Genomic DNA, 18,843 nt, shown 5'->3' on the forward strand with positions numbered 1-18,843 from the left:
TAAAAAGCAAACTAATATTAAATTTCAACATACTTGTTATCCTGCATTCCGGTTGACTGTAGAGAACCTCTAGTCATGTCTATCTGTTTTTGATGCCTCTACAGAATAACTGCCCAGCATCCTCTGCCCAACCAATCAGAATGTAGGAAAATCTACAGATATGACGGAATCTACTGTGAATCTACCTACCAGAAGTATGTTGAAATCTTTGTGAGTCTTCCTTCTGGCTCGTGCATCAGTGCTTGTGGTTGCCAGCTATTCAAAAATATCCTTGTATTGAAACCTTATAGTTCTCTAATTTAGTGGGGAAAAACAAACCAAACCAAACAAAAACAACAAAAAATTTTTGCCTCTGAAATCAAGACAGAAAAAAATGTTTATTCTTCTGAAATTGTGGTCTAAAAGTTCTTTTTTTAAATGACTATATTAAAGCTCTTAGGTAAGCTTCTTTATATTGCAATAAACAAGTACTTATATGCAAGAAAATCTCGGCAAAATACATTGCACAGGTGCTACGCATCTTAGGGATTTGAAAGGTGTGTTATGTATAAATTAGCTGTCACTTTTTTTCAATCCTGTAATGGAATGATGAGTTGTAATTTGCATAATCCTTTAAGAAGTCAAATTATACTGTCATGTAGCAGACTTAACATGCTAGCTAAGATTTCAGAGCTTTGCAGCTAATTACTATGTACCTTACAGGACAGTTAAATTGAAGTTGAGTCCTCTGCCTTTGCTGCCGTTTGCTTTGTCCATTACTTAACAGAATCTGCATGGTTGGTAACGAGGGGTTGTTACTATTGCTGAAGTAAACACTCTGCTCTGGGGAGGAAAGGCATTTTAATGTATCTTAGCTTGACTGGTAAGCCTTTTGTGGTTTTGTTTGTCTAACACAATAGTCTAAATTGGTGTCTTCCCAAAACTGAAAAAAAAAAAAAAAAAAGAGCTTTCCAGAAAAGTTATGGAATATTGATAGAAGCAACATTAACTTTTAATTAATCAAATCTCCCTATAGAAAATGTAAAGTAAGGTAAACACAATTTCACTGAAGGCATTAGCCTTTCTGGATATACTTTGCAAATCTACTTTGGTGTGTTTCTGTCTTCAGACTCTTCTTTTGCAGTAGAGTTTTATTACTGAAAAAAGTACACTTTTTCCTTAAACCTCCTATCTGAATACAAGCTGGTGAGTTCTGCTTTTATTTCCTTCTTCAGTTGGTTGTGGAGTGTTTTTTTTTTTTTTTTTTCATGGTTTCCATTTTATAAAAGATCAAGAAATCCTGGAGCCTGTGGAGGCTGCTCTCTGAAGTGGACAAGAAGTAGATACTGGATGGCACTGGGACTCTTTCTTGTATCTTTGCAACTTTTCTCTGGCTTTATTTCTTGATATTCTTTTGCCTAAATAGTGTTATTATCTTCATCAGAATTAGTGTAATTATAATGTAGAATTGTTTCTGATGGTATTTTTTTTGGAAAATTCTGATTATCTGTGAGTCATAATTACTGAGGCTGTTGGTAGTTGGGTTTCTGTAATTTGTTAAGTGATTTTGTGGCTCTGTTGTGATCCGTGGCTGCTTCGGAGAAAGCCTTTTGCTGTAGAAGAAGGGGGTCCTTTAAGGACCATATAAAGCAGCAGTTGATTGTTGACCATTCAGCCAACTGTTGTTCATTTGTAATTAGGCCAGCATCACGTGTCTAACATTCCTATCTGCTTAGAAGCTGAGGTTTATCAGTTCAAACTCGCGAGAGTGTGGATGGGGTCTCCGGGAATTCAGTCTGTAGCCAGGCTTCTCTTCGAACCGGAGGTGTCATCTGAAGGGCTTGCTCTTTTAAGAATTGGTGTTATTTGTAGTCAAGGTAGACACAGTAGGCAGCACAGCTGTGACTGCCAGGGAAAGTCACTAGGGGGATATTCATAACAAGGAAATATTGGCAAATAAATGATGAAGAAGGGGAGGAAATCCCCAAGATGTTAAATTGGAGCATTGTCACTGAGATGATTAATGGTGCTGTGTATTTTAGTGAAGATACTTATCTGGATTGTCTTGAAACTATAGTGTACATTTAATAGCACCTATAAAAAGGAATTGGTGCATGAGCACACTGAAGAGAAAAGGCCATGGATCCTGACTTTATTTTCCTGAGTGAGTATTTTCTCCAATTAAACCTTTGGCTTCTGGTTATTGGAAAGCTGATGTTAATGTATATTATATATGGGAGTATGTATATTCTATATAATATATTTAATTTTATCAGCATTTATATAGGTTCCCTTCCTAGAGAATTGGAAATGTTTTGTGAAAAAGATAGGTGTCTTGTCAACACTTTTTAGGGGTGAATATTATCAGTAAAAGGGAAAATCTGCCCACTCAGATTTGCTTAGTCATCCTAGGCAGACAGGCCTAGGCTTTAGTACAATTATAAAAAAACATTTCCATCAATTTCTGGTGAAGGAGTGTCTGTCTTAAAAGACCCTCTAGCTTTCTATGTTGAGCCGTGAATATACTGATTCTGTGTAATGAATGGTCACTTGCCTTGAGGGATATTTTAACAAAGTTGGCAGATTCAGATTCACCTTTGGGCAGTCACTAAACCTTCTTGGGCCTCAGAAATTACTACTAGTCACATGGCTAGACACAGACAAGAGACATTTAATCCTATCTTCAGTGAGCTTAGCGTCCAGTAGAACACTTTTTCTCAATTTGGGGGGTTCTACTGAAATAGTGGCATTATGAATCCAATTTAATGGATCAAGGTCAGATATTTAAAAAGGAAATAGAAGAGAATAGAAAATTTTGTGCATTGCATATAGGAAGAGTGTTTTATCTTGTGAAGCTTCTGGGTTGGTTTGTGTGTGTGTGTGTGTGTACTTAAACTCACATATATGTGTACATGTGTATGTGTACCTAAACTCATATATATGTACATAGGGTGCATTATGCCCTGGAGGAGGGCATGGCAACCCACTCCAGTATTCTTGCCTGGAGAACCCCATGGACAGAGGAGCCTGGCGAGCTGCAGTCCATGAGGTTGCAAAGAGTCAGACATGACCGAGCGACTAAGCACAGCACACAGGGTGCGTTGTGAGGTACAATGTGTTCACCACTGTGTTTTATATATCCAGAATCAGTATAGTAGTTGGTCAGTAAACATGTAAGCACGATAATGTATGGGTGTTAAGTCAGTAAGTGTTCAAGGTACAGTGGGTTATAAAGCAGTGGTCAGTCTGTGAAAACCGTTCAGGAATGAAAGGCTCCACTGTCTGGTTTTGCATATTTAGGATGTGCCAGAGCCAGCTTGGATGGGCTCACAAGAGCCGACTGTAGGCTTATCGTTCCAACTCTGTGACCCCTGACTTCATGTTGGTAACATGAAATTGGGGAAATTATTTGTGCTATAAAACCTTGGGAAATGCTGCATATCAGATGCTTTCCTATACTCATCTAATTGTTAAATACTTACCATCATGTATCACTTAAGAGGAGTGATATTCTTTCCAACTGTAATTCTATGGCTTCATAATTATTGTTAATTATTTTACATTTTAAAACATTTTGTATGTTGCACTTAGATGTTAGTGGGAATTATTAATATTAAGATAAATAATTATTTTAATAATATTGAAAGTTTAAAGTACATAGAAATATGAAACCTGTGAGTAATTATTTCAAAATGTCCATAATTTATGATTTCAAAATAATTGTTATTCTAGCTTCTTAAATGATTATGACATGGACAGTTTAAGACTTAAGATAGTAATTGGTGATGTTAAATATTTTGGCGAAGGGTAGGAATACAGTGTTTTCGTAAACACTAACCACATTGTAAATACTTTACAAATTTCATTGCTTTGTGTTAAACTGTCATTTTGCTAAGTACTATGAGCTTTTAGGTCCCAGATCTGTCTCCCCGTTTTCAGCTCTTTATATCATTTACAATTGTATTCTGGATTTTAGAGTCCATTTATAAAGTGGTAGACATGATTGGGAGTTGACACAGTTGCTTCTAATTAAAACAGTTTTTGTTTTCTACTTTCAATCATAAAAGTACAATGGAGAGTCGGAAAAAAAAATACATCCCTCTCCATAATAACTATGATGACTTTAAAATTTATTTTTAAAGAAAGACAAGAAAATATTTGAGTCAGGGGAAAAGAAACTTTCATGGACATGAGATAGAATTGTGGCAATAAATTCATCAAATCACCTGTGTTTGTGTGGTTGTCAGGAAAGGTAACTAGGTAGAAAAGCGTCAGCTGACAAAGACCTTTAGGACCTTAAAGTTTGTGATGATCTGTCTACCTAGTTAGACACTACCATAGAGGATTTGAGGAAGACTAGGCATCCTTAAATGACTGTTGCTGAACACAGCTTTAGGAATGAGTCTGGGAAGGCTGGAACTTAAGTTACTGCCATTTATTGAGCCTTTGCTGTATACCATTTTGATAGGCATTGCTGTACTATTTTAATCAAAGGAATTTAAGTCAGGGTTCCTAGTCTCATAGTGCAGCCAAGATTGAGAAGGTATTTGTAATTTACTAGATAGGTATCTTCCCTGGTGGCTCAGAGGGTAAAGAGTCTGCCTGCAATGCCAGAGACCAGGGTTCAATCCCTGGGTCAGGAAGATCCCCTGGAGAAGGGAATGGCAACCATTCCCTTATTTCTGCCTGAAGAATTCCATGGACAGAGCAGCCTGGCAGGCTACAGTCTGTGGGGTCACAACTTAGCGACTAACACACAGACAGGTGTCATCTAAGGATAAGGGAACACTGGCAAATTTGTGGGGGTTTTGTTTCCTACCTTCTCCATCTCAAGCCCATCTTTCTGCTCTGTGAAATTCACTCCACCTGGATACCTGGGTAGTGTTTCATGCTTTGGACTTTCCCCAAAGAGATGGGGCATGCATTTTTGTCTGTCCCTCTTACTGCAGATCAGGTGTTGTTAACTGATACTGTTACTCTTCTCAGGGCCATTCGAATTTTAACAAGCAACTCTGAGCAAAGAACTCAAGCTAAAAATGGTCTTATCCAACAGAATAATTTCAGACACCCCTGTCAGGGATTGGAGAAATTAATATGGGCCTGGAAGAGTAGGGGGTGATTTTTTTCTCTTTCTTGAAAAGAACAAATTCAGAAAGAGGGTGTTCTCCTACTGAGGACTCAAGGCTGGCTTTGGCCAAGAAGTAGGGGTTTGGAATGGGAAGATTTCAGATTCAGAAGAGGGAAGGAATTAACAGGATCCAGGAATAAGAGTTAGGAGAATGAATGAAGACAGAAGAAATTCACCAGTCTTCATCAACTGTATTGTGCCAGACAGTGCCAAACCACTTGCACGTGTCCTCTCAATTAAGGAGAACAAGACAGGTGCCTTGTCAGGCAGTCTGCTGGGGGAGAGATGGTCACCAGTGCTGAAGGGGAGGGAAAGGTCAAGGAGGTTCCAGTGGCAGCAGCAAGTTCTTTTACTGGTTATTTCACCTGACTGATAGATTGCTATTAAACTGGCACCCCCTCCCCCACCTCACACACATAAGAATAATACATGCCAGTGGTGTTTGGATCAGTAAATACGAAAGAATTGAGAAAAGAGAAATATACAGTAAACTTCATAAAGAGCTCTAATAGAATCTGCATGTTAAAGAGACATTGAACTTTGTAGCAAGAACAGCTTCAATAGCCAAATGAATTCTAATTTCCACATCATGCCTTTCAGACCTCAGCATGGTTTCTGGTGGTTTCTCCCAGTTAATTTTAGCATCACACCAATGATTTTGCCTGCAAATGACTTGAAGTGGCATATCTTGGTAATGTGGATGGCATGAACATATATTATTCAGGGCTAATACCAAACTAGCTTAGAAGGAACTAATTTATTCATTTAACAAAGTGTATTTTGATTGCCACCCACAAGTCAGGTGCTGTTTTACACAAACTGACTTAGTCAAAAGTGTCTAAGAAAAGCTCTGCCCTCCAAAAGTGTGGAAGACTGAGGTGAATAAGTAATTGGGGTCCCCTGTGAGAGGTGCTTCTAGTGAGGTGAATGTAAACAACGGGAGTGGCACCAAGAAAGAGTTTTTTTTTTTTTTTTAATTTATTTTAATTGGAGGACAGTCACTTTCCAACACTGTGGTGGCCCCAGGCACACATTGACATGGATCAGCCACAGGTGCACATACACCTCCCCCATCCCAAAGCCCCCTCCCGCCTCCCTCCCCACCCCATCCCTCTGTGTTGTCCCAGAGCACTGGCTTTGAGTCCCCCCCGCTTCATGCATCAAACTTGCACTGGTAGTCTATTTTACATATGGTAACATACATGTTTCAGTGTTATTCTTTCAAATCATCCCACCCTTGCCTCCTCCCACAGAGTCCAATAGTCTGTTCTTTACATTTGTGTCTCTTTTGTGCCTTGCATCTAGGATCGTCGTTACTGTCTTGAATTATTTTTAATAATCAAGATGGGCTCTGGAGTCTTGATGGTGGAGGAGATAGCTGATTTGGGGGAGAGGTGCTTGAAGTAGTGATTTGGGCCCAAAGATGGGTATTTATGGTGTTGGTGTTTAGTTGCTAAAGTTGTGTCGGACTCTTTGAGACCCCGGTGTAGCAAATCACAAATAGCACTTGTGAGGAGTGGAGGGCTGGGGAAGAAGGACAGTTGAAGTTGGAGAAGGAGGGGTGGCAAAGGCATCAGGTAGACTGCTTCCCCTGTGGGGTCCTGGGCAGGTTTTCAGGAAGGGCAAGGGTAGAACAGACTGTCTGTTAGAGCGAGTAGCTCTGGAAGCAACTTAGACCCGGGGCAGGAAACCTGCCATGGGAGTGGCCCACAGCCTCAGCACCTCCTCTGTTTAGAAAGTGACTTAGTGTGCTTTGCAGGAAGAATGTGCAGTCATCCTGTGTTTGTTAGTTTGAACTTATTTTCTATTTATAAACATCTTGGAGGACTCTCCCAATGTGCAATCCAGTTCAGGACCAGTCCACGAATTGACTGCTTTTCTTGGCTTGAGGTACTCCGTATTTGCCTTTCTCCTCACAGGCCACTTGTAATTCAAGATAAAGGAATGCCAGAGAGTAAAAATGGACAGGCACAGGAGGCGTGATTTAAAATGAAAGAATATTAATTGGCTTCACCAGAGTGTATATTTTCATTATGAGAGAAGTGACTGCCTGGATTTTTAAAAAATAATTGGTTACTGACACACCTGCAGTATGTATGAGAACTCTAGAAACTTGAGAACAGAAAGTAAAGGTCAAGTTAGAGGAAAAGAGCGACAATGAGCCTTTTGTAGGCATGCTGTTCAAGTACAGTGTTCAAAATCGCTAACGCGTGGTTTCAGAGAGGGACAGAGACTAATGTCCTTGTGCACAGATTTAAAAAATAATAGAGCAAACTTATGCTTATACATAAACTGTGGATTTAACAAATTCTCTTCACCTTAAGAACAGCTTGTGCTGTGTGTTGAGTCTGTAAATGTGTCTTTAGTGAATTTTTGGACTTAGTTTATGCCGTAGAATAGAAGAATTATGCCTTGGTCTAATTAGGTCCACTAGTTCATGCAATAATATTTAATCATTACTGGAGGAAATGTATCTGAGTTTGATCTAGCCCTGTGGTTGTCTGTTAGATGTAGGACAGTGGCTAAGTTACTTTTTAAGCTTCTGTTGTCTTATCTCTAAAATGGAGGCAAAAATATTTATTTCACAGTTGGTTTTGAGGATCAATGTGATGATGAAGATAGTTATAATGTTTTACCAGATGCTGATTTCTGGCAGTGGGCTAATAGCTTAACATACATTTTTAAGTTTTTACAATAAACACAGGCACTGTGTGTGATTATTACCACTATTTTACAGTTAACAGCGGCTTATAGAATAGCTCACTCAGGCTTAAGAAGGTAGGATATAGTGGGATTGGATCAGCATCACTAAACTATGGCTCACTGGCCACACCTGTTCCCCTTTCCTGCTGCCTGTTTTTATAAATAAAGTTTTATTAGAACACTGCTATATCTAACCACTTAAGCATTATCTATAGCTGTTTTTGTGCTATAATGGCACAGTTGAATAGTGGTTATGGAGACCATATGGGATACAAAACCTCAAATGTTTCCTTTTTGTGGCTCTTTACAGAAAAAGTTTGGTGGTGGTGGTTTAGTCCCTAAGTTGTGTCTGACTCTTGCCATCCTGTGAACTATAGCCCACCATGCTCCTCTGTCCATGGGATTTCCTAGACAAGAATACTGGAGTGGGTTGCTGACCCCTGCATTAGACCTCAGTCTGTCTGACTTCAGAGGGTAAGGTCTAAGCTACAAAAACACTTACTGTAGTTTTTGGCATATAGTAAAAACTCACTAAATGAGCTGTACTGTTACTCATCTAACTTAGGGTACGACTATTTACCACCTAGAGCTCTTGTTTGCAAAATGGAAATAGTCATTCAACCTCCAGCCAGATAAACAATTATGACTGTGGAAATGTTAAGGAATTGAAAGGTCCTAAAGGAACATATCCTTTAGCATATACATAACTTTAACATACACATTGACTTGTATGTTAAATTTGTTGTTTATTACTGTGTGTTACATAAATAAATGCAAGGATTTTCACTTTCATAGCGTTCAGAATACAGTATTCCATTATAAGGAGTGCTTGGGAACTTTAGTGGATATTCAGGATCACTGTTTAATTTCCTACACCAGAAAATTTCATATGCTTAGGAAAATTTATATTTTCTTTAATTGCCAATGAAAAAGACATTAAAATATTGTGGAAATGTCACTTAGTATTATGATCTGTGTTGAAAGTATGCATAAGCCTACAGCAGAAAAATGCAACAAGATTTTTTAAATCCACTTAAATGAGAAGGTATGTAGTTAGCATGCTCCTTTAATAGTCTTTCCAGCAACAGAGAGAAGAGATTGTGGTTTCAGTGTTACTCAGAAATTTTATTTCCATGTGTTTGTCTAGTCACTCAGGGAATTCCCTGTCCTCTGTTCAGTGATGACCTTGGATTTGTGTTACTTTGGACCTTATTGAGTATACTGTGGAAGGCCATCAACTTGTGTTGGGGGGAATATTCTTGAAATTATATTTCTTTAAGCCCATGGCTCTGGGTTGGTGGACTCGGGGGAGGCAATTCCTAGACTAGTTATTGTTTTCTCTTGGAAAGGCTCTTTTTGAATAGAGATGTAACACATTTCATTGCAGAACTTACAGAAAATACATATAAACCTAAAGAAAAAAAATCATTTGTACTTGCACCACCCATGGACAGCCACTATTAACAATTTGGTGGTTATCCTTGTATGTATTTGTGTATATATGCATGTCATCTTCGATAGATGTATGTCCATGAATATAGGTTTTCCTTGTGAATCCATCCACAGGTTGCCCTAGCTAGGAAATACCTGGGGCCAAGTGTTCTAACTTGTACGCAAGCAACTTATTTAAGGGAAGTTGGAAACTATAGTCAATTTCCATATAGAAGCTACTCTCTGCAGAAATTTTGCTTTCTTACACTATATATATATATATATAGATATATATATATATACTCTTTTCTGTTGCGGTTTGTGTTTCCTTTTTGAACTTTTATTACTTTCTTATGTGGGGAATTTAAATTCTTTTGTTAGGAAAAAACAAGAACTCCAGCAAGCACTAGTGATAAAATTTTTGGCAGAAAAATCCTTCTCTATCCTGCCAATAATTTAATCTACAGAGTCCACATAGAAAGGTAGAAAGTTGTAGAATGAAGCTAATTGTGAGGGGGTATGGTGGACTCGAAACATACAGCTTTTTAGGTCAGAACATGTACATGTGTGAGAAGTTAAGAAGTAACCGTTATGTGATTAGATAGAGCCTTTTGGCTGCTTTACAAACTCATTTTCTCACATGCCACGTCTGCTGCATCATTCCTTACGTTGCTTAAAAAGAGAATTCTACTTACTGTGTTCAGCATTGAGATGTTTTCTTCTAGTTCTCAAAGCAGAGAGAAGTCTGGTTTCTGGGACAATTTTCAATGACCAGAGTGTAAGAAAAGTATTCTTGAGTGATTTTCCGTTGGCAAACCTGAGACCTTTGTGATTCATGTATCAATCAGGATTCTTTGAAACTGAGTGCTTGATATTTATGCAATTTAAATAGACTATCATTGTATCTTATTTAAAACCTAATTTCCCTTCCCTACCTTCAGTTCAGCTGTAAAGACTGCAATAAATACAGTAGTATTTATATAGAAGATTTTATATTAATATATAATGATATATTAATATATCACTCTTTGCTTTGACTCCTAAGAAACCGATGATGAAAGATCTGTTTCTTTCTCTAGCAGTTCTCATAACTTGCATTTCAACCAACATAAGCTCCCAGAAGAGCCTCATTTCTTTGAGTACTGTCTGTCAGGGGTGCTCAGAGTGAAGCACAGCCAGTCGCATGCCTTGGCCTTGCAGCCAGTAGAGGTGCACAATCTTTTTGATTCTTTGCTTTGCTTCTGTTCTGCAACTACACTAATGAAACTGTTTTAGGAGTGAAATTGAGTTGGCCTGACTCTGCTGGGCACAGTCTCCCAAGCCTTTAGACACCAGCTGGATCTCCTGGTGAAGAACTACATTTGCAGGGCAGGATTCCCCAGCCATCAGAAAGCAGAGCATTCCTATGAGAGCTTTTGTAAGACAAAATGATGTAAAGCAAAGCAGCAGTTACCTTAGGACCCATTTTGTTAACAGATACACAAAATGAATGGAGATGAAGACAGATGCTCACACACACAGTTCAGAGCTACGAGGGCTTGATGCCGAGATGCTGAGCGTAGTTCCTGGGGAAGGAGGCTGGTGGTGCCTCTCGCTGCTCACACCGTGTGCTGCCTGTAACGGCTCACTGCAAAATAAACACTGACGGCTATTTTTGCTTTTGCCTTTTCCCCTAAATGTGAAAGTCCTCTTCTGATTTCTTTCAGTTATTAAAACAGGTACAAATGTAGTCTTTCATAAAAGCAAAGTGATATAAAGGAAATTTCAGAAAAGTGAGGAATATCTGTAATAGCAGGCCCGTCTTTGCTCACTTCCAGGGAGGCAGCGTGCTTTTCTAGGGACTGCCTCACTACTTGATAGCTTGCAAGGGGCAAATAAGCAGCAGCTCTAATTCTCAGCCCCTGGAGAAATTCATCAGGTGTCCTACGTCTTGAATTAATATCAGGGAAAGCAGTGGTGGTCATGTCACCATGTTTTTAAAGAGCAGAGGTTTGGAGACACATCCATTGGGGATAAAGGTGGAGAGTAGGGGGAATTGCTGAGTTCTTGATGATCTATAAACTCATCTAATAGCAAGATTGTTTACCCCCTTCTCTGAATGCTGCTTGCCCAGAGCTAGTAACAATTTATATGAGGCTGGTAGGAATAAAGAATGCTATTTTTGTTTTTAATTTATCACACTTGTGAAATGCCTTTGGGAAGGGAAGACGAAACTGAAATTATGGGCCAGCAGATTTTAAGTAGTGTATTTTTTTTTTTTTTGATAAGGATTTAGTGACAGATTTGGTTCACTTGCCCCACAAATACCTTTATTGGCTTTGTTCAGGAGAAACTTGAAGGACACAAATGATTGCTGTGGTACAGTGTGTCCTCAAAAATCGAGGTTCTGTGACATAGACAATACAGCTGCATTTATTCTGCAATCAAAGGGGATACTCACGGATGCTGAGGTCTTTCCTTATGAGGCTAAATTGATCCTTCTAGGGACAAAAGTTTTAACTCTTGATAGTGAAGTTAGGTTTCATTTTCACCATTCTTGCCTCTATGTTGGCTGGTTTTCCATATGCAGTAACATAGATGCAGTAACCGATCTGATATCAGAAGGAAATGGAGGAACAGATTCCAACTGTGGTGTTCTGTGGTCTTTAGGCATTGTGGTAACTGACCCGAACAACCATTTTTGAAATAAGTAAGTAGTGTACTCATTTTGCACTCAAGAAAATAAAGGCCCAGAGGTGGTAGGCCAGTTGCTCAAGTTTACACAGATGGTAAGGTTCAGTCTGGTAGCTTATTTATAGCAGAATAATCTGAGTCAGTCTGGCCCAGCAGTTTATCCCCTTTGAACAGAATGATATGGCCTCTTGGAGCAGGATGACAGTTTTCCACAGAAAATCATTCATCGTCTAGTGAAGGATGGTCCCGAAATCTATTTCTGCAAAAGAATAAGGAGGAACACTGAGGAACCTAAAGCCTTACCTGTAGAGGAGGACAGGTTCTTGTATTTGAACATTTTAGGCACTTAAACACTCAGTGTCCTCTGTATGCCCAGCTGTGTGCTCTCTAGTATGGGGTCAATTAGGTCTCTCCTTTGGCAATTCCATCTGCTCCTACACTGCAGTTATCACAGAAATGGATAAATCCAAAACTTTTGTTATCAAGCCCTGAGTGTGTGCTAAGTGGCTTCAGTCATGTCGGACTCTTTGTGACCCTCTGGACTGTAGCCCACCAGGTTCCTCTGTCCATGGGGGTTCTCCAGGCAAGAATACTGGAGTGGGTTGCCATGCCCTCCTCCAGGCAATCTTCCCAACCCAGGGATCAATGTCTCCTGCATTGCAGGCAGATTCCTTACCACTGAGCAATGGGGAAAAGCCACCATATCAAGCCCTACCTCTTTCCAAGTTCACGTTTTGTATTTCCAAATCTTGATGTCTCTACTTGTGATCTACTTTATATCAACAACCTCTGCATATAAAGACCAACAAATTTGTAAACTCTACATGGTCATTCCCAATTAATCGTCAAAGAAATCCAGTAAACTGTGATTTATCTCTATTTTACATGGAGAAAATCCTCAGCCAACCAAACTAAAAGAACCCTTAAGAAATTTGAAGAATTTTACAGGGTGGCTGTATGGCCTGGCCTTCCTACAAAGAAAGGCTTTCCTGATCTCCAGTCTAGAGCTCTCTCCTGGACACAGTAGCCGTTCTCCAAGAAAAGAATGCCACACCTTGCTTAGAATGTTCCCCTTCACCTGACACTTCTTTTGCTTTATCTTAAATTTTCTAGTTGTTCAGGCTTTCTCTTGAAATCTTCTCTTCTACCTCTCTGTAGTCTGAAATATCCTGCTTGTAGCATGATTTAATGGAGAAGGCAGGGGCACCCCACTTCAGTACTCTTGCCTGAAAAATCCCATGGACGGAGGAGCCTGGTAGGCTGCAGTCCATGGGGTCACGAAGAGTTGGACATGACTGAGCGACTTCACTGTCACTTTTCACTTTCATGCATTGGAGAAGGAAATGGCAACCCACTCCAGTGTTCTTGCCTGGAGAATCCCAGGGACGGGGGAGCCTGGTGGGCTGCCGTCTATGGGGTCATACAGAGTCAGACACGACTGAAGCGATTTAGCAGCAGCAGGAGCAGCATGATTTAAAAATAATTCTATTTTTCCATGTCCTTAATTTAAGCTCTTATTTCATGCCTAGATTGTTGCAGTCTCTTCCTTAGTCATCTTATCTTCCATTTCATTAGTTTTATTAAGTTAAATACTTGAGTCTACCGTACACAAAATACCTTGCAAGGCAATACAGATTTTCATTTCTGGGCCACCTTATTAATAATTATCAGATTAAAATAATGTTTCTAGCATATTTTCTTGCTCACAATCATTGACTGTTCATTCTTACCACATGGTGTCTACAACGTATTGTTTAAACTGCCCTCCACCTCCTAGTCTTGCTCTAGACTGCCTCTGCTTTTCCCCCAAGGTCTTTCTCAACGCAAACTCTCTGCTCCTATCTGTGAAACATGTCCACTTGTGTTAGGTACAACGCATATACTATCTCTGTGCCTTTGCTTTATCCATAGTGGTTTATTTCCTTTCCTAATTTAGCACATTGATTGGGCACATTCTATAACCAGAAGCTATTGTTTGGGGTAGATCTGTGAACAAAGACCAAAATCTTCACCTTCCCAGTTGGAGACAGGCAATAAGCAATAAATGTTGAAAACCAAGTAGATCACATAGTCTGTTAGGCGGTGGTCAGTGCTATGGAAGAAAAATATTGGTTAAGAAGAAATTAGGAATGCTGGGGTGATCTTTTGTTATGGTTTCAGATAGGTGAGGCTCCATTTTAACGTATGACATTTCCCTCTAAGGATGTGAAAGAGTTAGGCATCTGTTGCAATCCCATGGACTATACAGTCCATAGAATTCTCCGGGCCAGAATACTAGAGTGTGTAGCCTATCCCTTCTCCAGCAGATCTTCCCGACCCAGGAATTGAACCAGGGTCTCCTACATTGCAGGTGGATTCTTTACCAACTGAGCTACCAGGGAAGCCTCTGGATAGGCAGGGGAAGATATTCCAGAGAGAGCAAAGGCTCTGAAGTGCAAAGTTTCTTGATGTGTTCAAAGACCATGAGGAGGTTGGGGTCTGCATGAGCAGGGAGGATGGTAGCAGGACACAGGTCAGTGAGGTAATAGGAGCCCACACATAGACCCTGGCAGGCCACGTAAGGATTTTGGCTTTTACTCTACTTCAAATGGGGCCTTGGGGAAATTTTTGAATTGAGGAGTAATGGGATATCATTTAATTTTTAGAATCAGTCTGACAGCTAGCTGAGCATATGCTGTGGGGGATGAGGGTGGAAGAAGGGAACCAGCTGGGAGACTACGACCATCAGCAAGGTGACTCATACCAATGGTGTACAAGTGGAGGTGGTGAGGAGTCTTAGGATTCTGATCTAATCTGAAGGGAGAGCCAACAGGATTTCTGATGCAGTGGATTGAGGGGAGGATGCAGAAGAGAGGGGGGTCAATACTCAGTCCAAGAATAAATCTGTACTAGTCATTTACTCTGTATCACATATTTGGGGGAAGTTGATCATATATATGCTAATATATACCTTTTAGAAACTCATTCATAAAGTGGTGAGGCGTGACATACAAAAGTTAAAAGTCTGTGTGGGTGTATGTTTGGATAATATCTTCTCAATAAAATTGTGAGTTCCTTAAAGCTATTAATTCATTCTTCACTCCACAAGCCTTCTTAAGGAGATTGTTAAAGGCCAGTGGTTGTCTTACAGTCTCAGTAGTGCTAAAGGCATTAGAGGCAACTTCAGTGTAGAGGGTAAGTGCACAGGCTCTGATGGAGACGGATGTGTGCAAACCCTAGTGCCACTATTTTCTGTTGAGTGATCTTAAATAAGTTACATAAGCTCTTTGTTCCCCATTTTTCCCATCTGAGTAATGATAATAGTCCCTCTCTTAGGGTTTATCATGGGGAATAAGTATATTAATACATGTAAAATACTTAGAACAATGCCTGGCACATACTAAGTGCTCAAATACTGTGTACTATACCTAAGTAAATGTTCAGGAAAATGAAAGAGGGTTCATATTTGGAATGACTTTCATCCCTTAAGTGCCTGTATTTAAACCTGCCAAGCTGTGTTAATAATGTAAATAATAAGGTCTTGTATTAAGCCTTGCTCTCTAGCTGGTGGTTACAAAATAAAATGGAAGAATTGTATTATGATCAGTCTGGTTATCTGTTTCTCTTCGGGGGTGGATATGGAGTCTGGTCAGCATTCTTTTCTGGGATGCATTTGATTGACAGACTGACAGACAGCGTTTAAATGCCTAACATGTAAAAAGATGAATGTTTTCTTATTTTTTAGCTTAAAATGTTGAATGTGTATTAAAATGAGAAAGATCATTTTCAGGATAGATATGACTCTCCTGGTACATAAAAGCAAGGAGATCACATCAAGAAGGGAATATTATTTTTTTTTGCCCAAGTACAGGAAATTACTATTTTCCCCTCCATGTTTATGTTTTGATACCTAATATCCCGTTATTTTTCCCCTCATGTGGTTGTTCATCCTTTCATGCCTCTTGATATCAGCAGCTAATTTGTCCTCCAAATCCAGGAAGGAGCAATGGAACTCACACAGACAATTTTAGTATCAGGGTATTTTGAAGAGCAGCTTAATTTGGCTTTCATTGTGCCTGGTACTCCAGCGAGGCACTCAGGTTCTGTTTGAGCTCAGTATTCGTGATCCCACTGTATACATCCTGGATGGCCATGCAGACAGTGGCTGTCAATGAGTAACAGGTAAATATTGAACAGGGAAGCCCTTCTGATTAACTTTGTGGATCATTATTTGAAAGTAGCTTGCCGTGGAACAGCTCCATCACTCATAATCATAGCATGTGGCACGGGGGCTCAGAGCATCTACCTCCTGGTTGGAAAGCTAAGGCTGTATTTGTTGTTCTGTACCTGGTCGTGCATTCATGCCATGCTGGACTAATTAAAACTATCCAATGAACAAAATGGTGACTATTTAGCACAATAGGAATGTAAGATATTTAAGATGATAAATCTCAGAGAATGCTCAAGAGAGACCTTGTGCTATGTTGATATAAACATATGAAAGCATACTTTTAATAACTTTTTGAAGTATATAATGATATGGGTGCTCTTTTTTTTTTAATCCAAACTTAGAAGTCTTTTTTCTAATGTGGAATTTAGATAGTTATGGCAGACTGAAAGTGAATTTTTGGTCTCGTGTATGCTGAAAATAAGTGATTTCAGCATCTGTTCTCTTTCTTAGATTTAGTCCATACCAATTAACAGGCACAAATTGCCCTCATGAGACCTTGACCCAGGAGGTAGTTCCATAATCTCTTTGCTGTTTGTTAAGTGATTCAGATCCAACCTTTGAACTTCATGGTAAATTGTTTATCATTATTTGGAATAACACCATTATTATTTTTGAGATTCCATGAGAGAATATGCATAGAACTTGGTAAATAAGACATAAATGGGATTGGATAAAAAAGGATGGTTTTCAGCTCTCAAGAAACATTTTTAGGTCAACATTTACCTGGTTATAATAGAAAGATACAGAAAAGCCATGATTAGATTTTTTCATGATTAGATTTTTCATCATCTTCAGGAGAGACCCAATTCAGTGGCTAAATAGGCAATTTCCAAAAAGTTTTCATAAAGTTCAATTTTGGAGTCAATCTCTTAGTTGGGTCTTTTCTGTTGAAATATAGAAAGGTTCAGAGAACTAAGTGCAGTAATTAAAATTATTAAATAAGTAAGTAACTGTTAGTCGCTCAGTCGTGCCCGACTCTTTGCGACTCCATGGACTGCGGCCCACCAGGCTCCTGTGTCCATGAGATTTTCCAGGCAAGGATACTGGAGTGGGTTGCCATTTCCCTCTCCAGGGGATCTTCCCAACCCAGGGATCGAACCCGGGTCTCCTGCACTGCAGGCAGATTCTTTACCGACTGAGCTACAAGGGAAGCCCTAAAATTATTAAAATAACCAATAAAACCCTATATCCTATTCTAGAACAATAGTTAAAAGTAGGCATTTTATTATGTTTTAAATGTAATTATTTTTCAGTTCAGTTCAGTTCAGTTGCTCAGTCGTGTCCAACTCTTTGCGACCCCATGAATTATTTTAAACTTCCTTATTATATGGATTAATACCATTGTTACCTGCTGTTAAACATTTATGAACCACAAAAGTGACACACAAAAAAATTAAAGAATGTTTATTAAAGAATGGAGTCTTAATTTTATATGTCACTTAAGTGTTAATCTCATGCAACCTAGTCAAAATAATAACAGCCAAAAAATTAAAAACAAATTTATTCTGAAAATTAGTTGAACAAGAAGTACACTATAGAGTAGTTATGCTGACTAGAATTGTAAACTACATGTTTCCATCACATTTTGAGGAAGAGATTCTATTATGTTTTGGTATCTATTTAGACACGTGATACAATTTTGTTTTTAAATGAACAGTGGAAAATATTAATATTCTTGTTCTTAAATTGTAATGTTCTGCACTCATTGGGAATACCTCCTCCCCAAAACAAAACAGGAAAGGATTTAAATTTTCATTTAAAAAATAGTCTTGATTGGACAAGTATTACTCACAAAGTAATACATTAGAAATCACTGTATTATGAAATTTAGACAAACCTATAATATGCATGCAAAGTACACAATAAACTGCAAAGCTGGCATAACAAACATGAAATTTCCTTGCAATAGAAAAATAATGAGTACTTAAAAAGCAGTATGGGCTACTGTACTTATGTGTCTTCCCCCAGGGGTCTCAGAATCTAAATTTGGATTAGGTTCCAAGTGAACATGTGTTGGGTGGGCCTGTCCTAACCCACACCACAAAGCTAGAACATAATTTGACCTAAGTCTTTGTTTAGAACTGGAACAAGGGGGATGCCGTGGGTCAGGCTGGAATTGGCAGGACTATGTGGAAATGTGTCCACGTGGCATGGTATCTAGCAGAGCTGGTATTCCTAAGCCTTTAGTTTTCATGAAATTCCAGGGAGTGAATTCAATACCCAGTCTCTGCCTTTATAGAATAGGAACCTTGGGACACTGTATTCTTTTGTGTATACTTATTTGTGATCCATATTATAATTGGTATTTTCATTATAAGAAAAATTATAAAAATGAACATATAAAACATTTTAATTTAGAAATTTCCTGATAATTTCTATAACTTAAAAAATTTTGTTTTATACCCCAACTAAATGAACTAAACATGGATTTTTAACATGATGCTTATATCATTGCTAGCTTTATTTAATATTCCATTTTAGTTAGTAGGTGAATTTGGTAATGTTTGAAGGGAAATGGAATATCTTGGGAATAGATATGGTAGTTTTGGGGCTTCCCAGATAGCTAAGTTGGTAAAGAATCCACCTGCAATGCAGGAGACCCTGGTTCGATTCCTGGGTTGGGAAGATCCCCTGGAGAAGGGATAGGCTACCCACTCTGGTGTTCTTGGGCTTCCCTTTTGGCTCAGCTGGTAAAGAATCTGCCTGCAATGTGGGAGAC

At 39.0% G+C, this 18,843-nt stretch overlaps 1 protein-coding gene across 9 annotated transcripts in view; it reads left to right on the forward strand.

Moving 5' to 3' along the window:
- NPAS3 (neuronal PAS domain protein 3) overlaps nucleotides 1-18,843 on the forward strand; it is a 957,467-nt gene that overhangs the window by 129,217 nt on the left and 809,407 nt on the right. For 6 of the 9 annotated variants that reach the window (XM_027521413.1, XM_027521415.1, XM_027521414.1 and 3 more), the window contains exon 2: nucleotides 105-194. The exons of the other annotated variants lie outside the window; for them this stretch is intronic. In XM_027521413.1, the coding sequence (XP_027377214.1) occupies nucleotides 105-194 (90 nt within the window). The remainder of the gene's footprint in view (nucleotides 1-104; nucleotides 195-18,843) is intronic. 9 annotated transcript variants of the gene reach the window in all.

This window comes from Bos indicus x Bos taurus, chromosome 21 (assembly GCF_003369695.1).
Source record: "Bos indicus x Bos taurus breed Angus x Brahman F1 hybrid chromosome 21, Bos_hybrid_MaternalHap_v2.0, whole genome shotgun sequence".
In the NCBI taxonomy this organism is placed as follows: domain Eukaryota; kingdom Metazoa; phylum Chordata; class Mammalia; order Artiodactyla; family Bovidae; genus Bos; species Bos indicus x Bos taurus.